Raw genomic sequence first — 25078 nt, 5'->3', positions numbered from 1 at the left:
TGTTTCACTTGTCTTCCCTACTGGTTTTCCTTTTAAATGAGCTTCATCTTTTTATCTTTCCAAATATATCCCATTTGGAGAGACTCCGCATGAGATAATAACGATCGGCGTTATGCATTTATTCAAAAGACACATCAGGAAGAGAAGTTTAAAATATTGATGCTTTTCGCAATGCTGCCAGCAGCAGTTTAAAAAATGCTCTTTTATGTTAGCTGGGCGTTGGATGTTAGGAAGGATGTTATGTTTGGATGGAAATACCCGGTTTTTCTTAGGATATGCAAATGGGATTGCTCTGTAAATTGCAGGTAGCAGAGACAGGAACTTAACGTGACTGAATTAAATTCCGGAGATAAAGAATTGTTCTCAAGAAAAGAAATTGCAAAGAAAGCTGTTTTTTAAAAAACAACATTAATTTAATTTACAATTTACAATTAATTTTTTAATTAATTTAATTTAATTTAACTTTTAAAAAATTAAATTAAATATACGACATTTGACCACAATTGATCCCCAAAATTCCTTTTGCTAAGTGAGTAAGTGACTTTTTCTGTTTTACACCCTTTGTGGCTACAGCTGTTAAGGGACATCACTGCGGTTGACGTTAATAACTAGGTCGCTAAGTGAATCTGATCTTAATATAGTTCAAACTTGAGCGCGCAGAAAGGACTAAAATGACTTTGGAGCTACAGGAAAAAGACAAATCCGAATTTTACAAAATATGGGAAAGTTGGTACAAATGGCTCCAACAGAAAAAATACACTTCTTCCTTTCTTACCCAAACATAATGAAAATATAGAAACACGGCACCACAAATCGATAGAACATGAAACCCCTAAAAACGAACTCGTACCTTCCGCAGAAATACCTAAAACGAATACAAATGCAGCATTCAGAATTAAAGGAAATAAATTACAGAAAGACCTGGACAGACTAACACAGTGGGCCCACACCAACAAAGTGATGTTTAACATCGACAAGAGCAAAGTCCTTCACCTAGGCAGAAAAAACCCTGGACACACATACAGCCTGGGAGAAACCACTCTTAGCAGTAGCGACGGCGAAAGAGACCTCGGAGTCTTGGTGGACAATCAACTAAACATGAGCCAACAATGTGCAGCAGCAGCTAAAAAAGCCAACACAATCCTAAGCTGCATCAACAGGGGAATACACTCCAAGACTAGGGAAGTCTTAATACCACTCTACTACGCCCTGGTCAGACCACACCTGGAGTACTGTGTTCAGTTCTGGTCACCACACTTCAAAAGAGACATTGAAACTCTGGAGAAGGTGCAAAAAAGAGCAACCAAGATGATTAAGGGATTGGAAACCAAGACTTACGAAGAGAGACTGAGGGAACTGGGCATGGATAGCCTAGAGAAAAGGAGGGCCAGAGCGGACATGATAGCAGTCTACAAGTATACGAGGGGATGTCACAGAGAGGAGGGGATCACTTTATTCTCCAGGGCACCAGAGGGCCGGACGAGGAACAACGGCTGGAAGCTGACCAAGGAGAGATTCAACATGGAGATAAGGAGGAACTTCCTGACGGTCAGAGCGATCAACCAATGGAACAACCTACCAGCGGACGTTGTGAACTCCAACACTCTGGACATTTTAAAGAGAAGATTGAACTGCCACTTGACTGGTGTACTATAGGGTTCCTGCTTGGGCAGGGGGTTGAACTCGATGGCTTTCATGGTCCCTTTCAACTATAACAATAAATAAATGAATAAATATACAATTCTACATCCTAGACATAAATACCCAACGTCAGGTCGCTCGACAGTGATAGTCAACGATATGGTTGACGACTTATGTCTTTACCATTGAAACTTAACATCTTATATGCTTTAAGCACATTTGTCTGTCCATTTTCATCCTTTATTCCCTTTTTCTCTCTGTATGTTTTGTCTTGACTGTTTTTATATGTAGACAATTAATAAAGATTATTTTAAAAAAATAAATATAGTTCAGAAAATTATACATCAAAATGTCCTCCCTGTTAATAACTACCTCACCTTCAACCCAGTGATGGTCTCCTTCCCGTACGGCTAATTGCGCACAGCTCTGTGGCTCTGGCGCATGGCGCATATGTGCAGGAAGCAAAATTGTGCTCGATCCCGCAGTGCAATTTTGCTTCCCGCACTTGTGCAGGTAGCAACATCTCACATGGGGACACTTACGTATGTGCGCGTGTTTCAGTGAAGTTTTTTTGCTTTCCTACATGTGGTCAGTCCTAGAAGAGATCACACCCTGACTGCTCTTTAGAAAACCAGATCCTGAAGATGAAACTCAAATGCTTTGGTCACCTAATGGGAAGGAAGGATTCACTGGAGAAGAGCCCGATGCTGGGAACGATGGAGGGCAAAAGAAGAAGGGGACGGCAGAGAAGGAGGAGTCATTGAAACAGTTGGTGTGAAATTAAATGGACTCCCGGGGAATGGGAGAGAACGGGAAGACTTGGAGGAGATCAACCCTGAGTGCTCTTTAGAAGGCCGGATCCTGAAGATGAAACTCAAAGACTTTGGTCACCTATCGGGAAGGAAGGACTCACTGGAGAAGAACCTGATTCTGGGAACGATGGAGGGCAAAAGAAGAAGGGGATGGCAGAGAAGGAGGTGGCTGGATGGAGTCATTGAAAAAATTGGCGTGAGCTTAAATGCACCCCGGAGGATGGTGGTGGTGATGATGATGGTGATGATGATGATGATGATAATAATAATAATAATAATAATAATAATAATAATAATAATTTATTAGATTTGTATGCCGCCCCTTTCTGAAGACTTGGGGTAGGAGGATGGTAGAGGACGGGAAGGCCTAGAGAAGTGATGGTGAACCTTGAGCATGAGCGCGCACTATCGTGCATGTCAGAGTGCCCACACCAATATTTCAATGTCTGGGGAGGGTGAAAACAGCTTCCCCCACCCCCCATAGGCCCTCTGGAGGCTGGAAATGTCCTGTTTCTCAACTTCTGGTGGCCCAGTAGGCTCTTGTTTCACCCTCCCCAGGCTCCAAAGGCTTCCTTGGAGTTGGGGAAGGGTAAACATGCCCTCCCCTATCCTCCCGGAGGCTCTCTGGAAGCCAAAAACGCCCTTCCAGAGCCTTTGTGTGAGCCAAAAATCAGATGGCCAGCACACACATGCACGTTGGAGCTGAGCTAGGGCAACAGCTCGCGTGCCAGCAGATATGGCTCCGTGTGTCACTGGTGGCACCTGTGCCATAGGTTTGCCATCACTGGCCTAAAGGAAAGTTGTCCATGCGGTTGCAATGGATCTGACATGACTTCACAACTAACAACAACACACACACACACCGTATGGCAGATAATTTATTAGAAACATGAAAGCCGAGCTTCAAAGCATTCCGGGGCCTTTTTTGGTGTCTCCGTTGTTATGTAGAACACTTTGCTTATTTAAAATATTATGTGCCTCTGCCTTGCAGGAGACGTGGAAGTGACCTGACTGGGAAAATTAATGCCTAGCAAACAGAGAGGATTCTTTTGTAGAAAGAAGCAGTTTTGACACACAAAAGATTTCTGGAAGGCGGTGGATGAAAGCCACACATTCCCCAGGAGCGTCGTGTCGATTCGTGAACGGTTCAGGGCTGCTCATTTAAATACAATTACGCATTTCATATCGGAGCGGCTGCGTGCTTCCTGCCTGGGATTCTCCCCAAGAGTGGGTTTAATTTAATATTTGGAATTACAGGCAGTCCTTGATTCACAAGAGTTCATTTAGAGACCGTTTGAAATTACAACGGCGCAAAAAAAAAAAGTGACTCAGGACCATTTTAGAAAACATACCCGTGGTCCCGTGATTGATCAAGAGTCAGACAAATTGGCATCTGACTGGTATTTGTGACCATAGCAGACAGTGTTGGATTCCTACCGAATATGGGCCACACTGCACACTGGTAGAAAAATTGGAGCTGGGTGCATAGCTTTGCATCTTTGGTATGCATGTGCAGGAAGTAAAATCTCGTGAGGGGAGGGAAGGAAGGAGGGAAGGAAAGAAAGAAAGGGAAAGAAAGAGAGAGAGAAAGAAAAAAGAAAGAGAAGGAAGGAAGGAAGGAAGGAAAGAAAGAAGGAAAGAAAGGAAGGAAGACAGGAAGTAAAAGAAAGAGAGAAAGAAAGAAAGAAAGAAAGGGAAAGAAAGAGAGAGAGAGAAAGAGAGAGAGAAAGCAAAAAGAGAGAAAGAAGGAAGGAAGGAAAGAAAGACAGAGAAAGAAAGAAAGAAAGAAAGAGAGAGAGAAAGAAAGAGAGAAAGAGAGAAAGAGAGAAAGAAAGAAAGAAAGAAAGAAAGAAAGAAAGAAAGAAAGAAAGAAAGAAAGAAAGAAGCATTCTTTCCTTGCGGCCCTGCCTGACTGCTTCAAAGGGCCCTGTCCTAGGAAGAAAGAAGGAAGGAAAATAGGAAGGAAGGAAAGAAAGAGCGAACGAAAGATAGAGACAGAGAAAGAGAGAAATAGGGAGAGAAAGAAGGAAGGAAGGAATGAAAGATAGATTAAAAGAAAGAAAGAAAAAGAAAGAAAGAAAGAGAAGGAAGGAGGGAAAGAGAAAGAAAGAAAGAAAGAAAGAAAGAAAGAAAGAAAGAAAGAAAGAAAAAAGAAACATTTCTTTCCTTGTGGCCTTGCCTGGCTGCCTCAAAGGGCCCTGCCCCAAAAAGAAAGAAAGAAAGAAAGAAAGAAGGAAGGAAGGAAGGAAGGAAGGAAGGAGAGAGAGCAAGAGAGAAAAGAAGGAAGGAAGGAAGGAGAGAGAGAGAGAAAGAAAGAAAGAAAGAAAGAAAAATAGCTTTCCAGGGAAAGAAAACCCATGCAATCCAGCAGCTCATTTAAAATATTTTCCTATTTATGTGGCAGAGACCTCTTCCTCTGCGCGCCGGCGCATCAGGGCGCAGTGGCCCAGAGGGAAAGTGGTGGCATGCTAATGGCCCATAGAAAGGGTGCCCTATAGCGCAGAACATTTTAAGCAGGGCGCCAAGCTGTGCGCGGCTCAGTGGGAGCTGACTCTAAGCAACGTTTTGCCTCCCCCACGAAGGCTTTCAAGTATCCGGCATCAAGGTTCCTTGAGGGCTGTTTACTCCTCTACTTATTTATAAATTTACTCATCGGTAGACGTGTGTTTGAATGCCTTGATCTTCCTCCGAAGGAAGGGATGAAGAAATATCCCGTGAATATTTCCATGGCAACTTCAATAGGAGGAGGAGAAAAAAATGGATTTAAAAATAAAAAAACTGAGCTGGCTTGGAATTTGGGAATTATAGCAGAATGCCAACAGACACCCCAGGGTCAAAAGCGAGGGGAGGGGGAGTAAAGGACCCCTTTCTGGAGCTTTCCTTCTGGAGCTTTTTTTTCTAGAGCCCTTTCAGGCAAACCGAGAAGCCACAGATGTAAACTAAACATAAATTTTGGACATAAACATGTCCAGAGATGTTTAATGAAAAGAAGGACCAGTGGAGATATGATAAGAAGTGTTCCAATATCTCAGGGGTTTCCACAAAGAAGAAGAAGTCAACCTATTCTCCAAAGCACCTGAGGGTAGGAGAAGAAACAATGGGTGGAAACTAATGAAGGAGAGAAGCAACTTAGAGCTAAGGAGAAATTTCCTGGCAGTGAGAACAATTGACCAGTGGAACAGCTTGCCTCCAGAAGTGTTTTAAGAAGATGTTGGCTAAGCAGGTCCCTTCCAACTCTGTCTATTCTATTCTATTCTATTCTATTCTATTCCATTCCATTCCATTCCATTCCATTCCATTCTATCCTAATACAGTGGTACCTCTACCTAAGAACGGCTCTACTTAAGAACTTTTCTAGATATGAACCGGGTGTTCCAGATTTTTTTTGCCGCTTGTTAAGTACCATTTTCTACTTAAGAACCCGAGCCCAGAAAAATTTCCCAGGAAATTTGAGAGCGTCACAAAGGCCTGGCCAGTTTCCTACCAGAGGAGCCTTTGGGTGGTGCTTAAGGAGGCTTTGGCAGCCCAGAGCGAATGGAGCGTTTTCCTTTCTCTGGGCGCTTGGAGAGGGAATAAACCACTTCATTGTAGTGACTCCCTCACGCTGCCTCCCATACACCCGGCCGGATGAACTCGGCTTCAGCCAAACTGAGGAGTCACCACAGTGAAAGAAAGGCGCCAGCTACAAAGTGAGCGAGCGAGAGGAGAGGGGAGCCCTTCAGCATAGGAAGGAAGAGGAAGCAGGTAGCAGCAGCAGCCACCTTTTGGTCAAAGGAGCGGGAGATCCCTCCCTCTCGCTCATCTGGGCTTCTCTCTCTGGCGCAGTGTACGGGAGGCAGCCTTGTGCCAGGTGTACTGGAGGCACGTGCTCCTCCTCACCGCCTCAGAGTCCCTCTTTTTTTTTTTTAAGCCTTAAAGTTTTGGATTTTTTTGATTCCCCTCCCCTCACCTTCTTCCTTCGGCAGCGACTGTCCTCCTCCTCTTCTTCCTCCTCCTCCTCCTCCCACCCAAATTCCGAGCTTTTATTTCTTTCCTAATGGGTTTGCGCGCATGATTTGCTTTTACATTGATTCCTAAGAACCTGGCCATGGAATGAATTAAGTTCTTAAGTGGAGGTACCACTGTAGTTAGTATCACAACTCTGATGTTTATCTGGCTTCCTTGTTGATTTTGCTGACCTTGTTGACTGTCATAAATACTAGTAAATTGTCGAGCTTCTGAATTTTCATCAGGGGACCATGCAGATACTACAATGGTTGTTAAATGTGAAAAACTACTGTCACTAAATGAACTGTTGGCAAGTTAAGGATAACCTGTATTTCAAAACGGGAGAGAAATATGTACCAAGATACTATTAATATCCTGGTTTTACTAGCTGTTTATGAATGCTGAGTAAGTCTGTTTGGCATAACTCTATTGTCTGTCTCCCTTCGGATATGACCAACCGCACCCAACGAGTTGTCCTCAACGGTTCCAAATCTACATGGAAGAAAGTAGGCAGTGGGGTACCACAGGGTTCTGTCCTGGGCCCTGTGCTCTTCAACATTTTTATCAATGACCTGGATGAGGGAATAGAAGGGCAACTAATCAAATTTGCAGACGACACCAAGCTGGCAGGGGTAGCCAATACCCTTGAAGACAGGCTCAAATTACAGAAAGACCTGGACAGACTAACATAGTGGGCCCACACCAACAAAATGATGTTCAACATTGACAAGAGCAAAGTCCTTCACCTAGGTAAAAAAAAAACCTGGACACACATACAGCCTCGGAGAAACCCCTCTTAACAGTAGCGACGGCGAAAGAGATCTTGGAGTCTTGGTGGATAATCAACTAAACATGAGCCAACAATGTGCAGCAGCAGCCAAAAAAGCCAATACAATCCTAAGCTGCATCAACAGGGGAATACACTCCAAGACCAGGGAAGTCTTAATACCACTCTACTACTCCCTGGTCTGACCATATCTGGAGTACTGTGTTCAGTTCTGGTCACCACACTTCAAAAAAGACATTGAAACTCTGGAGAAGGTGCAGAAAAGAGCAACCAAAATGATCAGGGGACTAGAAACCAAGACTTACGAAAAGAGACTGTGGGAACTGGGCATGGATAGCCTAGAGAAAAGGAGGGCCAGAGCAGACATGATAGCAGTCTACAGGTATACGAGGGGTTTCCACAGAGAGGAGGGGATCACTTTATTCTCTAGGGCACCGGAGGGCCGGATGAGGAACAATGGCTGGAAGCTGACCAAGGAGAGATTCAACCTGGAAATAAGGAAGAACTTCCTGATGGTCAGAACGATCAACCAGTGGAACAACCTACCAGCGGACGTTGTAAACTCCAATACTCTATGGACATTTGGCATTTGGCTGGGATGCTATAGGGTTCCTGCTTAGGCAGGGGGTTGGACTTGATGACCCGGATGGTCCCTTCCAACTCTAACAATTAATCAATCAATCAATCAATAATCAAGGGTTGAGCAAAGAATCCTAAAACACCCAATGAAAATATACTGTGAGAACTGATGGGGCAATGGGACAGGTTATATGGTTAGTAGAATTCAAGACCAAGCTACAAAGAATACATTGGAATTCCTTGATAATATGTAAATAGATATATTGATCTCAGTTTAAAATGCTATATATAAAGTATACCCTCATTTTGGTGGTGGAGTATGAATGTTGTCTGGTGGAAGATGCACAGATTACTGAGCATTGTGTTGCATTTAGTGTGCATGTTTCTATTATTATAAAAATCAATTAAAAATTATTATATTAAAAAAAGAATCCTAAACCACCCCATCCTGTTTCATCCTAAGAGAACTGGATTTCAAGAAGTTGACCTTAAAATTGAGCCACATTAAAGTGAGGCACTTTTACTAGCTGGAGGCCAAATGCTTTACTCATAGTGCTGCACAGTGTTTAAAGAGTAACTTACAACATGTTTAACGACTCTCAAAATATGTCTGAAGGAGACCAAGTTGTTGGTTGACAGGATATTACATTTTGCAGCCAGGTCCTCTTTGTAGGTGGCTTGACCTCAAACATGGTGGTGTAGAGGCATGTCAAGGTGTTGAAATGGTGGGAAGCAGGTAACTGTCAATCAAATTAAGAGCCGAGAGAGTTCAGAAATATTTCACAAGAAAAGTCTCCACGCCTCTGCCCGCAACTGGGATTAGATTCTCTCTCTCTCTCTCTCTCTCTCTCCACCCATCATCTATCTATTCACCCATCATCCATCCATCTATCTATCTATCTATCTATCTATCTATCTATCTATCTATCTATCTATCTATCTATCTATCTATCTATCTCTGTTTTGTCACGTACATATTTGTGGTATACAAAGACATAATATTTATACATATGATGCTAGTAAAAGAGAAACATGAGGACAGGGGATGGAAGGCACGCTGGTGCACTTATGCACGCCCCTTACTGACCTCTTAGGAATCAGGAGAGGTCAACAGTGGACAGTCTAAGGGGAAGGTTTTGGGGGTTAAGTGATGATACAACAAAGTCTGGTAGTGAATTCCATGCATCAACTACTTGGTTACTAAAGTCGTATTTCCTGCAATCGAGTTTAGAGCGGTTTACTTTGAGTTTGTATCTGTTGTGTGCTCGTGTGTTGTTGTGGTTGAAACTGAAGTAGTCGTTGACAGGAAGTACATTGTAGCAGATGATTTCATAGGTCGTGTTTAAGACGACATAGTTCTAAGCTTTCTAAACCTAGGATTGTGAGTCTAGTTGTGTAGGGTAGTCTGTTGCGAGTGCAGGAAATTTGGGGCTTGCATAGCTTAGAGCTATGTCGCCTTCTATCTGATCTAAATGCAGTTCATAAAATCATCTACTACAATGTCCTTCCTGTCAATGACTACTTCAGCTTCAACCACAACAATACACGAGCACACAGTAGATTCAAACTCAATGTAAACTGCTACAAACTCGACTGCAGAAAGTACGACTTCAGCAACAGAGTGATCAGTGCCTTGAATGACTCTGTGGTTTCTACTCCTAGCCCCAAAACCTTTAACCTTAGATTATCTACAATTGACCTGTCCCCCTTTCTAAGAGGTCGGTAAGGGACGGGCATAGGGGCACCATTTTTATTTATTTATTTATTTTGTCCAATACACAATGAGGGTTTTAGTGGGTATATATCTATATACACATAGTAAAATACATGATGAAGGTTATAGAGGAGATACTCATAGTAAAATATATCTAAGAAATAATAGAAAAGAAGATATAGTAATAGAACATATCAATGAAAGAATAGAAGAAGAGATATAGGATTAGAAGAAAGGTATAAGAGATATAGGAGAGCAATAGGACAGGGGACGGAAGGCACTCTAGTGCACTTTTACTCGCCCCTTACTGACCTCTTAGGAATCTGGAGAGGTCAACTGTAGATAATCTAAGGGTAAAGTGTTGGGGGTTTGGGGATGACACTATGGAGTCCGGTAATGAGTTCCATACTTCGACAACTCGGTTACTGAAATCATATTTTTTACAGTCAAGTTTGGAGCGGTTAATATTAAGTTTAAATCTGTTGTGTGCTCTTGTGTTGTTGTGGTTGAAGATGAAGTAGTCACCGACAGGCAGGACGTTGCAGCATATGATCTTGTGGGCAATGCTTAGATCATTGTGTCTACCGTCCCTGTCCTACTGTTCTATTGTCTCCTATCATTACTTTTTATCATTACTTTTCTAATGCTATGTTTATACAAATGACCACCCTATAATTGTTTGACAAATATATATATATAAAAAATAAATAAATTCAGGATGCAAAATCCAGGGTCAAAAAAGAAAAAAGTTGAAATGTCCACAATGGTACAATGCACTTCAAAAAACGAAAGGCAGAGTTTTGATAAAAACTTCGTTAAAATCCTTAACGCCTATTTACTTCCACTGGGCTAAATTTCCCCGAAGCAGAAACATCTTGGTTCAAAATATATTAGAATTTTCCTCTCCCCAATTATAGAAACATAAGATTTGTTGACAAAACACTGTGGGGAGTAGAAGGCAAATCAATGCTCCCTCCCTAGCAGCCCTGTTAAAAATTGCAACGATGTTCGGAACTCTAAAAGAGAAAAACAGAATAGAGCAAAGACGTTAAACCTTCAAAGATTTGTAACACCATATTTTTGTTTGCTGGATACGGGAAAAAAAAGAGAGAATACATTATTTTTGCTGCAGCAGTTTTGCATGAATGGATGCAAAAAATGCCTGGTTAATTCCTCCTTTCGTTAGAAGCTACTATCTTTGCATTTAAGAGTCATTTATAGAGGTTTGGCTGCAGATTTATTTCCATGGGAATAAGCAATAAATATAATGAACACTTAGGCAGGCATGACAAAGAGGACCTGGGAGACTTGGATGCTTGACAAAGTGGTTTGTTGTTGGTTTTTTTATTTATTTATTATTTATTTATTATTTAGATTTTTATGCCTCTCCGCAGACTCGGGGCGGCTCACAACAAAGTGAAAACAATTTACAACAAATCTAAATATTTTAAATATTTGGTGGTCCATATATTATATGTTTGTGGAAAATATTTATCGAGGAAGTGAAAGACACATTTACTTCAATCTTTTCTCCTTTTTCACCTGGAACATTTAACAAATGAAGTTTAGAATAGGAGACAAAGGTGTTATTTGAGCTTTTTTGCATCTCTCAGGTACCTGGCTCAACAGTAGTAACTGTGGGAGGGATTTTGATGTCCTTGTGGACAATTCCTTTAAATCTGAGCCAGCCCTGTGTAGCAGCTGCCGAAAAGGCCAACACAGTTCTAGGCTGCATTAACAGAGGGAGAGAATCAAGACCACGTGAAATGTTAATACCATTTTACAAGGACTTGGTGAGGCTACACTTGAAATGCGGCATTCAATTTTGGTCACCGCGATGCAAGAAGGATGTTGAGACTCTAGAAAGAGTGCAGAGAAGAGCAACAAAGACGATTAGGGTACTGAAGGCTAAAACATATGAAGAATGGTTGCAGGAACTGGGTATGGCTAGTTTAATGAAAAGGAGGACCATGATAGCAGTCTTCCAGTATCTCAGGGGTTGCCACAAAGAAGAAGGAGTCAACCTATTCTCCAAAGCACCTACTGTGGGTAGAACAAGAAGCAACAGGTGGAAACTAAACAAGGAGAGAAGCAACCTAAAACTAAGGAGAAATTTCCTGGCAGTTAGAATAATCAACTACTGAAATCTCTTCTCTCTGAAGTAGTGGAGGCTAAATCGCTTGAGGTTTTAAAGAAGAATTCTATTCTATTCCATTCCAATTCCATTCCAATTCCATTCCAATTCCATTCCAATTCCATTCCAATTCCATTCCAATTCCATTCCAATTCCATTCCAATTCCATTCCATTCCAATATTCTGTTCTGTTCTGTTCTGTTCTATTCTATTCTATTCTACTTTCCATTCCATATTTTTAGTGAGTGTCTTTTCTTTTCAAGGTAAGGGAGTGATTGCCATGTTGAAAACAACTTCTAGACAGAAGAGATATAAGGGATATAGTGGCATTTTCTATATGAACCAAGGCTGAATAGGCTTCTTAGTCTCAACCAACTCTGCCATAATGCTTTTCCTTGTTTAGATTATTTTTCAAAATATATTATTGTTGTGCCACAAATGATTTCATGATCTCCACACTGGATTTCCCTAACATTCCGCTGAATTTTACTGGAGCTCCAGTTGTCTATTCTGAGGGGTTTAGCTTGGATGCATCTGGTTGTGTGATAAAAGAAAAAAAAACACCATCCCACCTTCTCAGCTTCTGAAAAGCATCTGTCGGTCATCCACAATCTGGATTGAGTTTGAAATATTGCCAGATCCCTTTTAAAGGGATCTGTCTCAGCGGATCAGCTGTTTATCATACAGATCACTGGTGTTGTTTTAAGATTTTTCAGCCTCCCTGTGGTCTGCTCCCTGAAGGAAATCTGGTTTATGTATTACACACCAAATGTATAATTAAAAAAACAAAATAGAGCAGTTACTTGGTCCTTCAGTATCCTGGAGAAGAAAAAAAGCCTATTTCTCAGCACCTTTTTCAGCTTTGCTTGAACTGACAAACGGTCCACTGAGTTTTGTAAGTTCTTGACAGCTTGCTTAGAGCTATGAGTCAGTCTTTCAATTATGGGACATAACAGTAGTATTCAGCATCTAAAACATCCCAAATAAAAAAATAAGAGCTGAGCTCTTCTCTTCTCTTCTTCATTCCTGTACATTCTCTTCTCTTCTATTCTCTTCTCTTCCTTCCCTTCCCTTCCATCTCTTCTCTTCTCTTCTTCATTCCTGTACATTCTCTTCTCTTCCTTGCCTTCCCTTCCATCTCTTCTCTCTCTTTCCCTTCCCTTCTTTTTCTTTTCTTCTTTTCTCTTCATTTCCCTTCTCTCTCTTCTCTTCTCTTCTCTTCCCTTCTCTTCTTTCCCTTCCCTTCCATCTCTTCTCTTCCCTTCTCTTCTCTTTTCTACCCTTCTCTTCCTTCCCTTCCCTTTCATCTCTCCTCTCCTCTTCTTCATTCCTGTACATTCTCTCTCTTCTTCATTCCTGTACATTCTCTTCTCTTCTATTCTCTTCTCTTCCTTCCCTTCCCTTCCATCTCTTCTCTTCTCTTCTTCATTCCTGTACATTCTCTTCTCTTCCTTGCCTTCCCTTCCATCTCTTCTCTCTCTTTCCCTTCCCTTCTTTTTCTTTTCTTCTTTTCTCTTCATTTCCCTTCTCTCTCTTCTCTTCTCTTCTCTTCCCTTCTCTTCTTTCCCTTCCCTTCCATCTCTTCTCTTCCCTTCTCTTCTCTTTTCTACCCTTCTCTTCCTTCCCTTCCCTTTCATCTCTCCTCTCCTCTTCTTCATTCCTGTACATTCTCTCTCTTCTTCATTCCTGTACATTCTCTTCTCTTCTATTCTCTTCTCTTCCTTCCCTTCCCTTCCATCTCTTCTCTTCTCTTCTTCATTCCTGTACATTCTCTTCTCTTCCTTGCCTTCCCTTCCATCTCTTCTCTCTCTTTCCCTTCCCTTCTTTTTCTTTTCTTCTTTTCTCTTCATTTCCCTTCTCTCTCTTCTCTTCTCTTCTCTTCCCTTCTCTTCTTTCCCTTCCCTTCCATCTCTTCTCTTCCCTTCTCTTCTCTTTTCTACCCTTCTCTTCCTTCCCTTCCCTTTCATCTCTCCTCTCCTCTTCTTCATTCCTGTACATTCTCTCTCTTCTTCATTCCTGTACATTCTCTTCTCTTCTTCATTCCTATACATTCTCTTTTCTTTTCTCCTCTCCTCTCTTCCCTTCTCTTCTCTTCCTGTCCTTCCCCTCCCATCCGCTAGAAGAGAGTAAGGTTTGTGGGGAGGAAAAGGAGGAAGAAGAGGGGGAGGAGGGAGAAGTAGGAATGGAACAAGAATAGAATGACTGAAGGATATTTGGTGCCTTCTGAACTTGGTTGTTTTCTTGCAAATGTTTCATTACCCAGCTAGGGAACATTATCAGTGAGATTTGTGGAGAGGAAGAGGAGAAGGAGAAGAGGAGGAGGAGGAGGAGAAGAGGAGGAGGAGGACTGTGGTGCTCTCTGAACTTGGTTCTCTTCCTGCAGGCGTTTCACTACCCAACTAGGGAACATCCTCAGTGCTAGTCTAGACTAATGAGACATCTGCAAGAAACCAACCTAGTTCAGAAAGCACCAGGAGAACCCTCATTGCAACCTCGGACTACAATTCTTCTCATTTACTGGTATTCTGAGTAGACTTGGTCTCCAAAGATTTCCCCCCCCCCCCGCTGAAAACATTTATGCTATTTTTTTACCGGCGTTTGAAGGATTTGAAACCTTCAGTTTATAAGCCTTCCAAAATCTTCTTTTAATTAATTTTCTCCTAGAGATTGCTTCCACGTTTATTTACTTTTAATTTTCCCATGGTTTCTTTGCTCTTTAAAAAATAAAAACAGCCTGTATTTTTTTCCTTGTTATTTCTTCCCTTTATTTGCTAACATTCTGGATTAAGATATCTTTCCTTGCTTCACGTTGGGAGCCTACATTCATTCATTCATCCCACCTTCTCCTTGTGGTTGCCGGAGGCTTTTAATTCTCAGTTTCCCCCTCATTATCCTGATAGCTTCTTCTGAAAGCTATTTGAATCTTTAGTCTTTGAAATTCTCAGCAGCTCCAATTTTGAGAGAATCTTTTTTGGCTTTCATGAGGTCTTCTGTTTTTTAAATCTTTATTTATGTTTTCTTATAGTTTGTCATTTCCCTTTTTTGCATTAAATCAGTGCACAGTCTCCACTCCTAACTCCGAATTATATCCCACCCCCTGTATAATTTATTTTAAATTTTTCTCCACCTTAAAAACATACATACATAACAACACATATATCCTCAGCAACTAACTATTTATTTGTTTGTTTGTTTGTTTTATTTATTTGTTTTTGTCAAGTATGAATTGGTAGTATACAAAGATATAACAATGTTTATATACATGATACTAGCAAGAGAGAAACATTAGGACAGGGGACGGAAGGCACACTGGTGCACTTATGCAGGGCCCTTACTCACCTCTTAGGAATTGGGGGAGGTCAACAGTGGACAGTCTAAGGGTAAAGTTTTGGGGGTTAGGTGATGATATAACAAAGTCTGGTAGTGAGTTCCATGCATGAACTACTTGGTTACTAAATACTAAAATCGTATGACTTGCCATCGAGTTTAGAGCGGTTTACTTTGAGTTTGTATCTGTTGTGTGCTCGTGTGTTGTTGTGGTTGAAGCTGAAGTAGTCATTGACAGGAAGGACATTGTAGAGAGGTCAACCATGGAGAGTCTAAGGGTAAAGTTTTGGGTTTAGGTGATGATACTACAGAGTCTGGTAGTGATCAACTACTCGGTTACTAAAGTTGCATTTCCTGCAGTCAAGTTTGGAGCTGTTTACTTTGAATAAGCGCACCATTGTGCCTACCGTCCCTGTCCTATTGTCTACTTTTTATCATTACTTATCTAATGTTTTATATGTACAAATTATCACCCTATAATTGTTTGACAAATAAATAAATACAATAAAAATAAAATTTGTATTTGTTGTGTGCTTGTGTGTTGTTGTAGTTGATAGGAAGGACGTTGTAGCAGATGATTTTATGGGCTATGTGGAGGTCATGTTTAAGGCGTCTGCCTCCTTTCCCTTCCTTCCTTCCTTCCTTCCTTCCTTCCTTCCTTCCTATGCAGAATTGCAGGTTGCAGGCTGAGTCAGCCCATAGTCAGGAGTTCGATCCTGAATAGCTGAAGTTTGACTCAGCCTTCCGTCCCTCCGAGGTGGGTCAAGTGAGGACCCAGATTGTTGGGGGCAAGAGGCTGACTCTCTGTAAACCACTTAGACAGGGCTGTCAAAGCACTGTGAAGTGGTATAGTAAGTGTAAACGCTATTGCTATTGCTACAAAAGAAAGAATAATGTCTTGTGCCTTGGAGAACTAAGTCCAATACAAATCTCACACAACTGAAGGAGGCTCATTTCCCTGTAAATAAATATCTCGGTTTATGGGTTGATTTGAATCTTTTGACTCAAGGACATACACAGATTCCACATTTTAGTGAGGATTAAGGAGAAGTCCTGGAATTTTCAGGGGAAAACTTTAATTTTCAGGGGAAACCCCCCCAATGATGCAGTAATGCTCTGCAGGCAGGAAGCATTTATTTATGCCTTTCTTAACAAGATTTATGGTCCTACCAATCATAGACTCTGGGCTGCTTGCGGAAAAAAAAAACCTCCAGAGTTTTAAAGAAATAGGAAATGCCTGCTTAAAATCAAACCCAGATCCAGAAAGCACTTTAGTTTTCCATAAATAATCAAAATACCAGGAATACTCCAGAATAGCTGTCCTCATCCCCGCCAGAACTATTCCAAACTGCTTCATCCAGACCCCCCCCCCCCAAAAAGCGACAACCCTGGATTTTCTCACAAGGTCGCGAGCTATAATTGCAAAATTGGATGCCAGGAGAGAAATGCAACAGGAATCAACCTGGCAATTCATTCTGGCAGGAAAAGAAAGAAAGAAAGAAAGAAAGAAAGAAAGAAAGAAAGAAAGAAAGAAAGAAAGAAAGAAAGAAAGAAAGAAAGAAAGAAAGAAAGAGAGGCGAGCCATCCACTGACAACGCAATTCTTCGTTTCATATGTTGGGGTGGCCAGCTGTTTTTTTTTTTAAAGAAATCTTTCTGTGGGTCTTAGGATCAGCGATGGCTTTTGTTTTTTTCTGACACAATCCTGATACAGTGGTACCTCTGCTTAAGAACTTAATTCGTTCCGAAACCAGGTTCTTAAGTAGAAACGTTCTTAAGTAAAAGCAATTTTTCCCATAGGAATCAATGTAAAAGCAAATAATGCATGCAAACCCATTAGGAAAGAAATAAAAGCTTGGAATTTGGGTGGGAGGAGGAGGAGGAAGAAGAGGAGGAGGACAGTCGCTGCCGAAGGAAGAAGGGGAGGTGAGCACCTCTTTTTGCCTTTCCGCGCCCAGATGCTCCGGGAGGCAAGCTCGCGCCGGATGTATGGAAGGCAGCACGAGGGAGTCACCACAGCGAAGTGGTTTATTCCCTCTCCAAGCGCCCAGAAAAAGGAAAATGTTCCGTTTGCTCTGGGCTGCCAAAGCCTCCTTAAGCGCAACCAAAAGGCTCCTCTGGCAGCCCAGAAAAGCCCGAGATGGCCGGGATTAAAGGGAGAATGGCAGGAAACTGGCCGGGCCTTCGTGCTGCTCTCAAATTTTCTGAGAATATTTTTCCGGGCTGGGGTTCTTAAGTAGAAAATGGTTTTTAAGAAGAGGCCAAAAAATCTGGAGCACCCGGTTCTTATCTAGAAAAGTTCTTAAGTAGAGGCGTTCTTAGGTAGAGGTACCACTGTATATAATTCTCTGAGACACCTCAGCCTCGCTCAGCATTGGTGGCCTTCATTAACACCAGCTATGTATTATATTTTATTTTATTTGTTTTCTCAAGTACGTATTGGTGGTATACAAAGATATCATATTTATATGCATAACACTAGTAGGACAGGGGACGGAAGGCACCCTGGTGCACTTATGCAGGGCCCTTACTCACCTCTTAGGAATTGGGAGAGGTCAACAGTGGACAGTCTAAGGGCAAAGTTTTGGGGGTTAGGTGATGATCCTACAGAGTCTGGTAGTGAGTTCCATGCATCAACTACTTGGTTGCTAAAGTCGTATTTCCTGCAGTCGAGTTTGGAGCGGTTTGCTTTAAGTTTGTATCTGTTGAGTGCTCATGTGTTGTTGTGATTGAAGCTGAAGTTGTCGTTGACAGGAAGGACGTTGCAGCAGATGATTTTATGAGCTATGCTTAGGTCGTATTTAAGACGACGTAGTTGTAAGTTCTAAGTTCTATGTCCGAAATGTGGTGTGGGTTCCAGAGCTGTATTCGAGGATGGGTCTGGAGAAAGTTATGTATGCTCTGGTTAGTAGTGTGAGATTCACGGAGCAGAAGCTACGTAGGATTAGGTTGACAACTCTTGAAGCCTTTTGGGCGACGCTGTTGCAGTGGGCTTTGGCACTTGGGTCATTGGATATGATTATTCCAAAGTCTTTTATGGGGTGAGGGTCGTCTACAAGGTCTTTAAATGTCCTTTAAAACTTTGGAGAAATGTTGTTAACTCTCTTGCAGAGATCTTGATCATGATTTTTAAGATACCCAGGGATGACATAACACTTTGGAAATAAATAAAAATCCATTTCTTAGATTTGCAACTGTTTCTGTATATATGTGAGTTCGATTGGATAATTCTTTAGGGTTTATGATGGGTTTTACTGCTCTTATTACTAATTATTTGACTTGTTTATTGTATGTACTATTTTTTGTTGTAAGCTGCCTTGGGACCCATTGGTTAATTAAATTAAATTAAATTAAATTAACTTGAGTGCATTAAGGTATTTTTTTTCTTTTTATTTATTTTTTTTAAATTTCACCCTCCTGTATTTCCACCTTACTTTCCGCCCCCTTTTGTACCCAGACACTTAATCCAGAGTGAAGTTGTTTCTTCATCCTTTCAATATCAATTAATTTTTAACTTTTTAAAGAAGGCATTTCCAGTCTTAAGTATGTCCTCCGAGCAGAAGTTGGGTTGCAAAAGCAGCTGTGCCGGAACTGATAAATCCTAAACACTGGGGAGTTTAAGCAGCCCAGAGGCGAAACATTAAACCAGGTTTTATACAGTTTTGTCCTCAACCAGCAGGAACCTGCATTGGCCTAATATCCACGTTGAAGTTCTGTCCTGGGCAGAACCACGATGCAGGGTCCTCTGGAAAGCTCTGCCTATTTATCCTGCAAAGAAAACCGGTTTTAAAACAATTTTCAATTCCTAATATATTCTTTCTTTCTTTCTTTCTTTCTTTCTTTCTTTCTTTCTTTCTTTCTTTCTTCCTTCCTTTCTTCCTTCCTTTCTTTCTTTCTTCCTTTCTTCCTTTCTTCCTTTCTTCCTTTCTTCCCTCCCTCCCTCTTTCATTCATTCTTTCTTTCTTTCTTCCCCCCTCCCTCTTTTATTATTTCTTTCCTCCCTCCCTCTTTCTTTCTTTCTTTCTTTCTTCCCTCCCTCACTCTTTCATTCTTTCTTTCTTTCCCCCTCCCTCCCTCCCTCCTTTCATTCTTTCTTTCTTTCCCCCCTCCCTCCTTCTTTCTCTCTCTCTCTTTCTTTCTTTCTTTCTTCCCTCCCTCACTCTTTTACTCTTTCTTTCCTCCCTCTTTCTTTCTTTCTTCCCTCCCTCCTTCCTTCCTTCTTTCTTTCTTTCCTCCCTCCCTCCCTCTTTCTTTCTTTCTTTCTTCCCTCCCTCCCGCTCTCTCTCTCTCGTTCATTCTTTCTTTCCTCCTTCTTTCTTTCTTTCCTTCCTTCCTTCCTTCCTTTCCAAAGCATACAAGCGGATCCAGGATCAGGCAATGGAGAGACCTTTTCGCCTCTGGAGCTGCTGATATATTAGCAAATGAAGAAGTCAACGTACACCAGATCAACAATTGCGCGGAATACCCAGTGGAACCATGGGCACAGGTGAATGTTTTATTATTATTATTATTATTATTATTATTATTATTATTATTATTATGGTAGCGTATGACAGCGCGCAGTTCACGCTTGGAGGGAAACGGAGTGAGGACGCTCCTCTCTAACCTTCCCCACAAGGCCAGTCGATGATCTACTGACCCCTGGCACTGCTCGTTCTCTTCCGCTGGCTTCCTGCTACACAATAGAAATACCAACTTCCCTTGCGAACATTCCCCGTGAGAGCCACGTGTCTTGTAACCTTATTTTCCGAATAACCTCATATTTTTGGGTCTTGCCCACAATCCTTTCATAGAAACATAGAAGTCTGACGGCAGAAAAAGACCTCATGGTCCATCTAGTCTGCCCTTATACTATTTCCTGTATTTTATCTTACAATGGATATATGTTTATCCCAGGCATGTTTAAATTCAGTTACTGTGGATTTACCAACCACGTCTGCTGGAAGTTTGTTCCAAGGATCTACTACTCTTTCAATAAAATAATATTTTCTCGCGTTGCTTTTGATCTTTCCCCCAACTGACTTCAGATTGTGCCCCCTTGTTCTTGTGTTCACTTTCCTATTAAAAACACTTTCCTCCTGGACCTTATTTAACCCTTTAACATATTTAAATGTTTCGATCATGTCCCCCCTTTTCCTTCTGTCCTCTAGACTCTACAGATTGAGTTCATGAAGTCTTTCCTGATACGTTTTATGCTTAAGACCTTCCACCATTCTTGTAGCCCGTCTTTGGACCCGTTCAATTTTGTCAATATCTTTTTGTAGGTGAAGTCTCCAGAACTGAACACAGTACTCCAAATGGGGTCTCACCCCCAGCCCTCTATATAAGGGGATCTCAATCTCCCTCTTCCTGCTTGTTATACCTCTAGCTATGCAGCCAAGCATCCTACTTGCTTTCCCTACCGCCCGACCACACTGCTCACCCTTTCCATCCAGTTTTCGAAATCCTGCCTAGCTCACTTTCATCCTTCTACTCCCCGAGGAATATTTGTGTGGTGCTACTCCAGCAAAACCAATATCTTGAGTTGTACAGAAGCCGAAAAGAAAACTAGATTTTGGCAAGCATGAAATCCTGCTGCAGGGGCCTGTAGACAGAAGCGGCACGAGAGAGGTGAAGTTTTCAAGTGCCCCCCGATTCCTTGCTGTGCTAAACTCATTATTTCTTGCAAAAACCTATCAGTGTCCTTGGGAATTTGTTTCCATAGGAACCTTTGCCCTTTATTGGGTTAAGTCTCAACAGACATTGTATATATTGGATTTTTTTTTTCGCTTTGTGGCTGCCACGGCGTAATTCCCCCCCCCTCGTAGATGATGGGAAAGAGAACGGACGAGCGGGGGGGGGGGGTAGAAAAAACAAAATGAGATAATGGTACCGCAAGAATGGAAGCGATTTCTCTAGTTTGCCCATTGACCCACCTGGCCATCCTTTTGATGGGAATATTCTTCTTTCCCCGTCAGCAGCTGATGGCTTGGGGAACATCGCTATAGACACCACACAATTTAACATGTCAGTCACCGATCCGTCAGCCTGGGCTACCGCCATGAATAACCTGGGAATCGTACCAGTGGGATTAACTGGACAACAGCTCGTGACAGGTAAGGGTTTTTCTGAAGATTTGTTGCATAGGTTTATGGATTTTTGTTTTTTTAGAAAAACCTTCAGATAAATGTTGAATGTTTGCTGTCCAAACTTATGTCTTGTGAGTGTCTTTAGCCTGCGTTCAGGGCTGTTGGCTTTTTTATTTTTTATTTTCTACTCCTAAAGGCAAAGATTCCCTTTTATTAAAACCGTGCACTCTACTTTATGAAGGTTGTACACAATGCATTAGTCCCTTGGTATTAACGAGCTTCTAACCTATAGAAACATAGAAGATTGACAGCAGAAAAAGACCTCCTGGTCCATCTAGTCTGCCCTTATACTATTTCCTGTATTTTATCTTAGGATGGATCTATATTTATCCCAGGCATGTTTAAATTCGGTGAGTGTGGAATTACCAACCACGTCTGCTGGAAGTTTGTTCCAAGCATCTACTACTCTTTCAGTCAAATAATATTTTCTCACGTTGCTTCTGATCTTTCCCCCAACTGACCTCAGATTGTGTCCCCTTGTTCTTGTGTTCACTTTCCTATTAAAAACACTTCCCTCCTGAACCTTATTTGACCCTTTAACATATTTAAATGCTTCGATCATGCCCCCCTTTCCCTTCTGTCCTCTAGACTAGACAGATTGAGTTCATGAAGTCTCTCCTGACAAGTTTTATGCTTAAGACCTTCCAATATTTTTGTAGCCTGTCTACAAAAATGCATTTTCCAGGTTTGTGAATTTTTTTAAAAAAAATAGTCTTAAAGAAATTCCAGGAATTTTTTAAAGACTATTAAATGATTTCTAAAACACATCCTGCGCTGAATGTGAAAGGAAAGTTTCATAAGAAATATTTACCTTTAATTTTTTTTAAAAAAAGCTATTTTTTTTTAATCAAAGCGTTTGTTAATGTTCTGGCCCTAGGGTAGCATTGGAAATGAGCTAAAACCTCCTATTGTAGCACTGGGGATAAAGAGGTTGTTAGGCTAACGGGAAGAAAGGCAGTTAAAAATAGACTCTTGAAATAAAAAGAGAGTCCAAAATAGCTCTTTTTGCAACATTATCAGGTCACCGGACATAAGAAATCCCACTGCTTCTGTTTTCCCCTGCGATCTTCAGTCTTCAGACAGGGGCAGCATACAAGTCTAATAAATTATTATTATTATTATTATTATTATTATTATTATTATTATTATTATTATTATGTCAATACAACACAGATTTCGTATTTCATCACCAGTCGGGCACTTCCCAAGCACCTAGGACTGCGTGATGTAGCGGCAAATTATGTGTGCCGATCCCAGTAAAGCGGCCTTTTGCAATTGACAGATGGAGATTTTGTCAATTCTGATGGTTTTCAAATGTCCGCTGAGATCCTTTGGCACTGCGCCCAGGTTCAAATCCCAGTAAGGGTATGGCTAGCTTATGAGAGCAAAATAGCTTGAAATAGATCTATACTAGTCTCCCTTCCTTTTCATTATCAGCAAAAATATTTTACATATACACACACAGACACTTTTTATATTATATATTTGTATATATAATATTATATGTAATATATTTGTAAGCCAGCAGGAGTCACCGAGAACAAGTCAGGCAGCCATATAAATCCCATTCTTCATCCTTGGAGAACATGTGCTGTGGTCCTTATCTCAACAGTGTCCCATATCTGCTCTCAAAAAACAAGAGAGACTTGAATATCCATTCCAAATTTTTTAATCACCAAGTGTCTGGCAGAAAAAAACTATTTCTGTCAATCTGCCTCCCATTGAGGACTTGTATACTGCAAAAGTCAAAAAGAGGGCCGTGAAAATATTTGCTGACCCTTCGCATCCTGGACACAAACTGTTTCAACTCCTACCCTCAAAACGTCGCTATAGAGCACTGCACACCAACACAACTGGACACAAGGACAGTTTTTTCCCCGAATGCCATCACTCTGCTAAACAAATAATTCCCTCAACACTGTCCAAGTATCTATTAAGTCTGCACTACTATTATTACTAGTTTTTCCTCATTGTTTCTATCTCTCATGTCCTCCCACTTAGGACTGTATGACCGTAACTTGTTGCTTGTATCCTAAGATTTTTATTAATATTGATTGTTTCTTCATTGCTTATTTGACCCCTATGACAATCATTAAGTGTTGTACCACGTGATTCTTGGCAAATGTATCTTTTCTTTTATGCACACTGAGAGCATCTGCACCAAAGACAAATTACTTGTGTGTCCCATCACACTTGGCCAGTAAAGAATTCTATCTATTCTATTCTACCTGACAACCTTGTAACAAATGAAGCAATCAACCCAAAATTGTCAGTTGTACTAATGATGGAAGTCTTTTATTTTTATTCTTCTTTTTCTGCTAATTCTCACTCCAACGATATCATTTCGTCTCTTGTTTTCCATTTGTGTACATTATGTTTCGAACAAAAGGAAGTTCTCCAAAGTGGGTTCCACCCCTTCGTTTGTCATCTGTGGACCATTCGCCATGATTTCTTTCTCTTGTCTTAAGATAGGGACCAAACTCTATGGAACTGATTAAAGGAGATTATCTCACAATTCTTTCGGATTACCATTATAAACAGGAAGGTTGGGGGGGAAAAATTGCTGAGGTTTCCACTTCATCCAAATTGTTGTTTTGGATAAACTTTCAGAAAATGCAGAGAACAAACATTTGAGCCAAACTTCATTCTGCTGCTGCAAACAAGAGAAAAGGTTTTACTTTTCGTCAAAACAATCTGTTGAAATGACCGAGGCACTGATAAAATTAGAAAGCTAGTTCAGCACATCACAAATAGCTTTAAAAAAAAAAGCAACTCAACTTTTCTTTCCAGGTCAGCTTGTTCTGGGTGTACAAAGGTTTATGGTTTAAGAACAATTTTTCTTCTTCTTAATATCTGCATTCACCAATTGTTCACGTGTCCCCCCCCAAAGGAGAACGAATCTTGGCTGTTGTGAGTTTTTTGAAGAATTTCAGACGAGATATTGAGAATCAGTTTGGCAGAATAGGACAACTTTGCAAGATTCTTTCAATCAGTCAATAGGCTTCTGAGATAAAGAGACTTACAGGCAGTCTTCGATGTCAGAGTTCTACATACGAGGGTTATCCCTCGTATGTAAGGTTACGAGGCCCGTAGCTCTTGCGGGGAATATTCGCCGGGGAAGTGGGTATGACTATCGTGTAGCCGGAAGCCAGCGGAAGAGAAGGAGCAGTGCCAGGGGTCAGTAGATCATCGACTGGCCTTGTGGGGCAGGTTAGAGATCAACGTCCTCATTCCATTTCCCTCCAAGGGTGAAGTGCGCGGTGTAATGCGCTACCTGAATGCGAAGGGCAGGAACGCTGCTGCAACGGTTGCCCAAGATTTGTGTGCAATGGATGCCCAAGATTTTTCTCTCCAACTGCTGAGTTTTGAATTTTTGGGCTGACGGAGAATGGGCATGGCACCACTGCATTGATTGACGTTTGCTTTCTAGAGTAGGGGGATAAACCCAAGTTTCATCTCTGTCACTCTACAGTTGAGAAAAGCCTCACCTTCAGTCTCGAAATGGTCAAGAAATTCTCGGGCGGCACTGACTCTGTCGATGTTGTGCGCTTCAGTCAGCATCTCGGGCTCCCATCGCAGCAGCGTTTGTGCCCTTAGGATTCAAGTTCTCCAACTTGAAACAGGCCATTTTTGGCCTCTGGAGGGCCACCAGAGGGTGTGAAAGGCCATTTTTGCCCTCTCCAGGCTCCTAGAAAGTCTCTGAAGCTTGGGGAGAACAAAAAATGAGGGTGTCATCGCGTGCCACGGGGGTTGCATCACGGGCCGATTCCCATTCCCGACGCTACGGGGCACCCACAGCTTCACTTCTCCTCCATATGTGAATGCAGGTCCCAGCATGTTTTTGCTTCTGCACATGGACAGGAAGCAAAATCTCACGAGGGGACACATGCGCATGAGAGATTTCAGTGATTTTTTTGCTTCCGCGCATCATAAGATTTTGTTTCCTGTGGAAGGAAAAACATGCTGGGGT

The 25078-nt window shown here is 41.5% G+C and overlaps 1 protein-coding gene across 4 annotated transcripts in view; it reads left to right on the top strand.

Moving 5' to 3' along the window:
* Window positions 1–25078, top strand: part of ENOX1 (ecto-NOX disulfide-thiol exchanger 1) — a 400166-nt gene that overhangs the window by 235085 nt on the left and 140003 nt on the right. For 2 of the 4 annotated variants that reach the window (XM_070751411.1, XM_070751412.1), the window contains 2 exons: window positions 19332–19466; window positions 20941–21075. In XM_070751411.1, the coding sequence (XP_070607512.1) occupies window positions 19457–19466; window positions 20941–21075 (145 nt within the window). In that variant the 5' untranslated portion in view covers window positions 19332–19456. Of the gene's footprint in view, window positions 1–19331; window positions 19467–20937; window positions 21076–25078 lie in introns of all 4 variants that reach the window. The other 2 variants (XM_070751410.1, XM_070751413.1) reach the window with 2 other exon arrangements.

Source organism: Erythrolamprus reginae, chromosome 4 (assembly GCF_031021105.1).
Source record: "Erythrolamprus reginae isolate rEryReg1 chromosome 4, rEryReg1.hap1, whole genome shotgun sequence".
NCBI lineage: Eukaryota > Metazoa > Chordata > Lepidosauria > Squamata > Dipsadidae > Erythrolamprus > Erythrolamprus reginae.
Note: the sequence above shows the minus strand (reverse complement) of the source record. Positions and strands in the feature narration are given on the sequence as shown.